General features: G+C 41.8%; 1 protein-coding gene across 1 annotated transcript; it reads left to right on the top strand.

The window, feature by feature from the left end:
* Positions 1-727: 727 nt before the first annotated feature.
* Positions 728-6279, top strand: LOC104505165 (cat eye syndrome critical region protein 5 homolog; the record flags this gene model as incomplete). The annotated part of the gene is made up of 5 exons (XM_010157766.1): positions 728-859; positions 2033-2066; positions 2946-3120; positions 4903-5091; positions 5883-6279. Coding segments are annotated over 5 exons (927 nt in total), but the record flags the coding sequence as incomplete, so codon positions are not given.
* Positions 6280-8448: the final 2169 nt, after the last annotated feature.

Genomic DNA, 8448 nt, shown 5'->3' with positions numbered 1-8448 from the left:
TGGCTTAGTTTGTATAGCTGACATATTTAAATAGCTCTTATTTTTGTTTGCTTTGTGAGAAGTTGTCTTACTGCTGAGAGTAGCACCACAGGTGCCTTTTACAGGACGGAGCAGTCCTGGTTCGGTTGCCTCTTGTGAACCAAGGTCAAACGGGTGGGCTGCATCAGCATTTAAGGGCCCTGCTCTGCACATCAGGAGGTTATTGGTTCCCTTCTGGGCCTGTCCTTTTTTCATGTGTTTTGGTATTCATCTTAATGACCTGTAGAGCGTAATTAAGCCTGACTGGTCAGTCCAGCGTTTTACAAGAGCCTGAGCTTTGCGGGGTTTGTTTATCCGGCGATACCTTTGCAGCTGTAGGGGCGTAAGGAACGCACAGTGAGGCGGTGTTTTTCCCTCCGCTAGCTCGTATGTCTTTCCTGTCATTACACAAGGGGTTGTCTTGCTGTCGGATAAACTGCCTTTTGTGCTTGTGTAAAGGGGATCTTGGAGTATTGCAGGCATAGAGTGGCTTCTTGCTTTTCATCTCCTATTTTGAGAAGGATTCACACCGAATTTTGTCTTAAGGTTTCAGACACACAGGTCTCCCATTTAGAAGCAATGGGGCCATCCTCTTCCTGCCTCGCAGAAGAGAAAGTCTGTCTCTTACACGTCGCTTTCATTCCTAACTATCTGGCAAAGCAAACTAAAATCGTTGAAGTGGGATTACCAATTTTTTAAAACCTTTTAGTATGAGCAGTTCTGTGCCCTTAACTGGTGTTTGCCCAGCCTTGGTTTCTGTCAGCCTATTACCATTGAAACGCTGCGGGAGAAACACCCCTTGCTGGATGTGGTTGACCATGAGAGAAGACCTACCGTTCTGGTGAGTGTACGTTCCCAGATCTCCGTTTGCTCATTAGGTGATGTTCGGGGGTAGGGGTCAGTGTTTCAACTACCGAGCTAATGCCGCTGGTCTGACGTTGTATTTTGACTTTGCTTTTCTGCCGCTTTATTTGTTTTATTACAACGTTTTCCAGAACAACTGTATAGACTCTTTTTTTGTTTCCTATCGGTGGTAATTCTTTAACATAATCTTTGGGTTTCGTAACTTATTGTTGTGGGAAAACTTAGAATTTAGTGCAGGTACCTAATTCAAAATCTGTCTTGGGAAGCTTAGGAGCTTCCCAGGTGTGTGGAAGTTGAAACAAGCTTTTTCCTTGTGAACAGGATTGTCTTGGTATTGTTTCTAGGCTGTGAGGTTGCTTTGATGGCAAATCAGTGCTTTGCAGAGAACTGATTTTTCTTCATAGAACTCCCTTTCTTGTTTATACCGTTATTTAAACTTTAACGGTACACACAGTATGGTTTCAGCTGAACTGTGGAGAATTTCACAACCAGATGAATACATACACAGTAAACAGACGTGTGCGTGGTACGTACTCCGGGTCAGTCTGTAGAGTGGACTTTTCCCATGTGAAGTCAAGGAGTCCTTTGTGGTTCATAGCATCCGTAACCCGATTCCACCAGTTTTTGCCTTGTTTCTCAGCCCTGCGGACGTAGAAGTTCAAAACCTGTTAACGTGCTTGTCACCGCAGGGAGTGCAAACTCTTACTTGCTTAGCAGATACGTGTTGTGCGATGCATTTTCCTTTCTTTGCAGTGCTAAAGATACACGTTTCGAAACCTGGTTTTCAAATGTCTTGTTAATGCTAGAGGCCTCTATTTCTGTGGAAAAATACACATCCATCCTGTCATGCACACATAAATTAAACAACTGAAGATTTGTAGCGTGCCAGAGGAAGTGAGAGAGATGCCGGGGGCTAGCGAAGGTGTAGAGTGCTCTGACTTGCCTGCTGGCCGTTTGCCACAGGATTTCGCTTCAGAACTGAAATAGGAGTTTCTGAGTAAACTGACGTCAGTTATATACCGAAATAGAGGTGCGTTTCCTGTCAGTGTTGCAGAAGGCAACTGTGGGAGTTATACTTGAATTTACTCTGTTAAAAATAGTGGTAGATGTTTAATCTTGTAGAAAACTCTCAATTTTTTTCTTATTGCAGTACCCCTCTGCTGTGGAGCTTCCCAAGATTGAGGGTCAGTTATCTTTATTTAACTTGCAACTATCCACTAAAAGATGAACTATCTTTATTGTACTTTATAATTAGAATTAATTTTTGGATTGCTGGGCACTTCAGAAAGTTGGCTGAGAGAATTCTACAATTTCCCTGTTAATGACCTCTGTCATTAATTTGTATCACGTGATAAAGCTGTTTTTTTAATGTGTGCAGTTTTCAGTCATGTGGTTTTGAAGTTTCAGAAGGTAGGTGAGCTCTGCTTTACTTTTCATCTTCCTTTAACAGGCTATTGTTGCCTTCCTTACAAAAATGAGGAATGAACTGACGTGTTCAGAAATAATTGCTCTTGTTTAATAGTAGTCAGGATGGACACTTCAGAGCTGTAGTATGAGAAGCATCTTGTTTCAGCACGCTGTGCTCGCTCTCATCTGAAGTACAGCCAAGTAGAAACTGGACTTTAGGATTTTTAAAAAAATCCATGTCAAATTGTTGCTGGAGACCAGAAAAATGCCTAAAAACAACATTCAAATTTTGTCTTAAGGTGAATAAAATAACAACTCTGGTGGATTATTTAAACATAGAATTCACAAAGGTATGGAAGACTCAGAAATACAGTTTAGAAGTTAATATTTTGTGGTGCTAGGGAGAAACTCAGGCAATAAACAAAGAATTCTTAAACGTGTAGATTTTGCAGTGGGGTCTTGTTACTTCTGAGATTTTTGGTGATCGAATGGCTATGTGATGTACTAAAACCTTCAGTTAAAGGTGACTATTTCATCAGTTCCTGGTTAAATCTGATTACTGGTTCAGTGTCTTCAGATCATGTTTTGGTGCCAGAGATTTGCTGCCCTGTTAACTATTTTGTAATAACTCTATTTTGTAATTCTTGCTCTCGTAGCTGTTGTTCTGTTTGGGGAGCCAGTCAGATGGGAAACCAACCTTCAGTTGATAATAGATGTTTTGCTGACAAGTGGCTATCCTGGAAACCCGTATCAGCATGAAAACTACCCTCACATTCCTGTACTTGCTTGTAATATGGATCTGATGTGGGTAGCTGAAGCGCAGTCTCCAAGGTAACTGCAATTATAATGTGTGTGTATCATGATGTGTGTGGGGTTTCCTCGTTTCTTCCATAAAATCCAGGGTCAATACCCGCCTACAGAATGCTTGCTGTAGCTTCACGGGAGGCCTCAGCTTTGAATACAGCTCTGCAAAGCAGTGCACGGTCAGCAGATGCTGCCTTACTACTGTCTACTGAGTGGTCGTGAGCTGAGGACAACATGGGGAGCTCTCCAAGGAACATAAGAAGAAGATAAGTAGAACACACAGAACGATGTCACAGTCTCCAACAGTGGTTTTGTTTGATTTTAACGGAACGTATTTCTTTAATTTGCTTCCCCTCCCTTCCCCCGGTCTAAAACACAAATAGAAATAGTTGTTACTGTGACTTGAGTGCTGCCTTGATGGTGGGTCGAAGATCTGGTTGGGTATCCTTCCTTGGATGCAGAGGCCATCTCTGATCAGCACGTTGGCCCAAGATGTGTGTGCTAGTTTCTCGCTAGAGGAAGCAGTGCTCGACAGTGAATAACGTACGTCGTTTCGGTTGTGTCCTTTGGGAAGGACCCAGCCTAAGGTTCGTTTTTTTCGTGGGGTTTGACAGCATGAGAAGGATGTGCCTGGCACTGCCGTTAACTTCGCCATCGGCACGTAATGCCGTGACTACGTTGTTCTAAGCTGTTGCTAATAGTTACTGGAAATTATTTTATGCTTATTTATTGGTATTTCACAGTACAAAGCAACAGGCAAGGTGGAGAGAGGGAATGAAGGGTTAATTTAGAAAAGCTAATTCTGTGCCACATTTAAAGTGCTACAGCTGCCTTCTTCTTTGTAGCTTTTTTCCTTTAAAGACTATTTTGATTTCTAGACCACTAGACGCTTAACTTCTTTACTAGTGCCCCTCAGACCGCTCTGCTGGCTTCTGATCCTCATTATATTGGTGTTTTGGGGATTTTCAGGCTGTAAATGCCAGGTTTGAGCAGATACTCTAATCTGTGTGCATGAGAAGTTACCTAGCAGCTCTTCTTTAGTAGTATGTGTCATGTATTGCATGTAGAAGTATTGTGTTGCAACTTTTTATTCTTCTTAAGGTGTTTTTGGCGATTTGACATTCTCAAGTATGAGTTCATCCCTAATCCCACACCCTGACTTCAGTAATGAAATAAAACTGCCTTTTTTTTTTTTTCATCATGAGATTACACCGCATAAATTACTGATTTTCTGCTTTGGTTGATGACCCAGCATCACTGTTTGATCAAAGTAGCTGAGTGAGTTATCAAAAGCATGATGTAAAATTACATTTTGCTTCCAGATCATCCTTTTCATCTGTTTTTTCAGAGAAACCAATGACGTCTGGAGTTTTTCATATTACGAGTGGGGTTTGGTGTGCTCTTGTGTTTATGGAGAGATGAATTTTCCTTTTCCGTTTCTTCTCGTTGTTAATTTAGCTGATTCTGTGAGGTCACTGCAGGGAGGAGATCACAGGCTAGGCATTACTTCAAGAGGCATCCCTTTTGCAACTAGGGTACCTCCTTAAGTGCAAGTAACAGTGCAAACCATTGCCACATTTTAAGAATGGTTGTGCTGCCCCAGTAATGTGTTTTTATTGTGGTGTTTATTGTTCAGCTAATCAGTGCTTAATTTTTAGTAAAACGGCTGTGGAAATGTTGCATGCAAACTGAGGGAAATTTGATTGTTAGGGGATCTGATTTATTCCTAAAAGAGATCATGAAATAAAAAAAGCCTTGTTCCTTACATCTGTACTTAATATAATTTGATTTGTCTTTATATCTGTGTAGGTTTGGGCACGGGACGTTCATGGTGTGTTTGGAAAACATTTACAAGAAGATCACTGGCAAAGATCTGAAATACGAGGCCTTGATGGGCAAACCTAGTAAGCTGACCTACCAGTATGCAGAATACCTCATCCGGGCGCAGGCGGCGGAAAGGCAGTGGGAGCAACCCATTCAGACTCTCTATGCTGTCGGGTAAGGAATCCTCAGTCCGAGCGCAGCAGGATGTTACTCGCAGTGTGAATACCAGCCAAGAAAATCGCACAGCTCCTGCTTCTCCTACCAACGGGACCCCCTAACAGTCCTGCTGCTGTGTGTCCTTGTCACGTTTTCAAGCCTCGCTGTTTCTGATCTCGAAAATGAGTAAGACTTTGCTCTCTCTGTGTGTAATTTCTGTAGGAGCACAGGTGGTTTACGTTCAAGTAAGGTTTCTCCCTATTTTTTTTTTTTTTAATTTCTGTAATAGGCTATGTAGAGCTAACCAAAAGGATTTGTCTGGGTTTGTGTGTTACTAGGTTTAGTGGGGTAACACCAACAGGCTTTGAGTAGATGATGATTCGTGGAGAATGTAGAGCTAGAATTTATTTCTGAGGTCGTTAAGCTTGGTCATATGCTACTGTGTGTGCTGCCGCATCATAGAATCCTTTTCATAGAAAGAGATAAAGCTGTATTGTACCGAAGACTGTTCCAGAGTCTCCAAGATGTTTGGAAATACAATAAGCTCATTCATGGCCCGCTAATACCTATCCTTGATTTCCCTTCCCCCTGCTCCGATCTGCAGTTACTCACTTTTCTCATACGTTTAACAACAGTGGTGTCATGAAATAGCTATAGGACTGGAATTCTTCCTATCTGCAGCCATCCACATACAGTTATGTAAAATTATAAAATAGACTGCTAAACCGAAACGGTAAAATGCCTCTCGTACACTGAAATTTGACAGCTAAAATGGCACTGCTGACGAAACTTTCTTCTTTTATTTCCAGGGATAATCTCATGACTGATGTCTATGGTGCTAACCTTTACAATCGCTATCTTGAAGAGAATGCCAAAAAAGGTTCAAAATCGCGGATTCAGGCCAAAGTTGCTGGTGGCAGAGGATCTGCCACTCTCTCTCAGGATGATGAAACGGGCAGCAGTTGGGAGAACGAATTAGCATCTGCAGCTGCTGCCCACTGTAGGTCTGTTCTTGTTTGTACTGGGGTTTACAACCCTCCCACTGAGGTCCCCTTGGACACCCGGGAGAGCATAACTGAAACCGTGTTCCATGGCCACAGAGATTTTAGGTTCGATCCAGGTTTAGTAGAACCAGATCACATTGTACCGGATGTTGATGCTGCTGTAGACCTGGTCTTCCAGCTGGAGAACTTTGCACCTAACTGAGATGACATGATTTCTTGAGGACAGTTCAGTGCTATGCTTGGCTTCCCAAAAACCAAACTCTGCTTTAAAATCATGCCACAAACTGCTGCATTCTAAAATGTTTAACTTTTAAATTAATACAATCTTATATTAATATACTTATTTCTTATATACTTAGGTAAATTAATATACCTAATATAAGTATATTGAGTATCAAGAATGCCTTTTAAAGTATTTTAAAATGTTACTTCTTCCTTTAGTTGCCCTTTATTGTACTTCTGTTGATTATGTTAGGTATTTTAATTGCAATTTTTCACAGTAGCTTATGCATATTACTGGTATTCCCACACGACAGTACATTCTTTTGTTTGCTGCAAAATTTAGCTTCTAGGCATTGGGCATCTTGAGGATATCTGGGGGTTCAGGGGTCACCCACGCAGTTACGAATTGGCTGGTACAGAGCACAACATGTGTTACTGCTTGGTATGCCACAAGTAACACGTGCCCTTCCAAATTTGAGAGAAGTTCAAGTATGCTCTGCTGCTTTGCCCTTGCTCACATCGAGCCCTGCAGCCTTTCTTTGTGTCTGTTTTCCCTTGTATCTGGAGCTGCAGTTGCTGTGCTCTGACATGTAAAGCCTTAGCAGAAATGCCCATGTGAGAGGGAGAAGGCTGACTTGTAAACACCGGCTTTGGAACTCCAGCTGAGCTGAACACAGCCATGTAAGGACAGTGGCTGACAGTGGGTGTCCCGTGTCTTAAGACCTGGCCTTTTTTGTCTGCACTTTTTTGAGTTTAGAATCTTAGAAAGATTTAGCAGTTCTGTTTCTGTTGGTTGGACACTTCCACTGAATGAGTGACTACTGTTGGGGCAAAAAGTGCCTAGTAATTTACTTGAAGCTTCATACCACTGTGGTAACTAACCAGCCTTTACTGTAATATATTCCAATTTATGTCAGTGTTATATGTTGTTTGGTTCATGGATTTTATAGCTGGGTTTTTTTTTAAATAAAAATTAATTTATTTTATGTTAGTTTTGTAAAATACTTTAAAATGTTTTCATCCAAAAGATGTCTTCGAAAATATTTTTGTTGATTTGTTACAACACCGTATATGATGTACTTGTGACGTAAGCTTGGAATTGGGAGACGTAAGCTTAGAATTGGGAAACATAAGCCAATTAATTCTGTTTGAAAACAAAGTCACACAGAAACGCCACTTAACACCAGACAAGCCCCCAGGGTGATGTTTATGTGGGTTTTTTGGTTGTTTTTCCAAATTAGAAATTGTGCAAAGAAAAATCTGTGGGCCTTCAGTTTTACCAAGTTCTTGCAGAACTAGCAGAACTCTAGGTCCAAAGCACTGATAGGCATTTGGTGGCATAAAGCAAAAATGACTTCCTGGCCAGCTTCTTCACTGCTTGTTGTCTTGAAATGAAAACCTGAAAGGTCACGTCATGGAGAGAACGTTGCTGCTGTGAAGTCAGATCTGTGGGTGCTGTCTTTTCTCTGTTTGCAAACCACTGTAGTCTGCTGTCAGGGTTGTTGATTCAGTCACTCGTCATGTTTCTGAAGTAGCTTTCAACTTTTCTTGCTGGATCAAGTTTAAGGACAGTGCTGTGAACTCTGTATTTCCTGTTTCTCCCCCGGGAAAGCATTACAGCAGCACATCTTGCCTTTTTAAATTGTTAAGATATACAGGTAATACGCCTACTTCTGTAGCACTCTTCTGTAATACACCAATTACTTGCAAAGTATGCCAAATCTGTCTAGGGAAGATTGCAGTTTTGTAACCTGGCCGGGTGGCTGAAGTTATGTTGTTTCAGTGCTGAACAGTGCTGCAGAGCTCCCTATTGCCAGAAATGGTTTTAGGCTCTCTGTGAAGCAAGGAATAAAAATGTGAAAGCTGATGAAGAACAAAAAAAACCGTTCAATTTGTTTCTTCTTTTCCCCCCAGAATATGCGTGAACACTTCAAACGGTTTGTGCAGGAGCGGCGTATGCACTTTTTAAACATCACCCCTCGGGGAAACGTGAACTTGTAAGGCAAAAAGCACTGTTTGGCTGCTAACGAGGCTGCTGCCGCTCTGTAGCGGAGAGGAGGAGAGGTGTATCTTTTGTTTGACTAACAAACAAACTGCCGCGCCCTTTGCGGTAGCTCACTACCACAAAGGGCGGGGCTGTTTGTTTGTT

This window comes from Eurypyga helias, unplaced genomic scaffold, assembly GCF_000690775.1.
Source record: "Eurypyga helias isolate BGI_N326 unplaced genomic scaffold, ASM69077v1 scaffold50518, whole genome shotgun sequence".
Classification (NCBI taxonomy): Eukaryota; Metazoa; Chordata; class Aves; order Eurypygiformes; family Eurypygidae; genus Eurypyga; species Eurypyga helias.
This window is presented reverse-complemented; position numbering and strand designations above follow the sequence as displayed.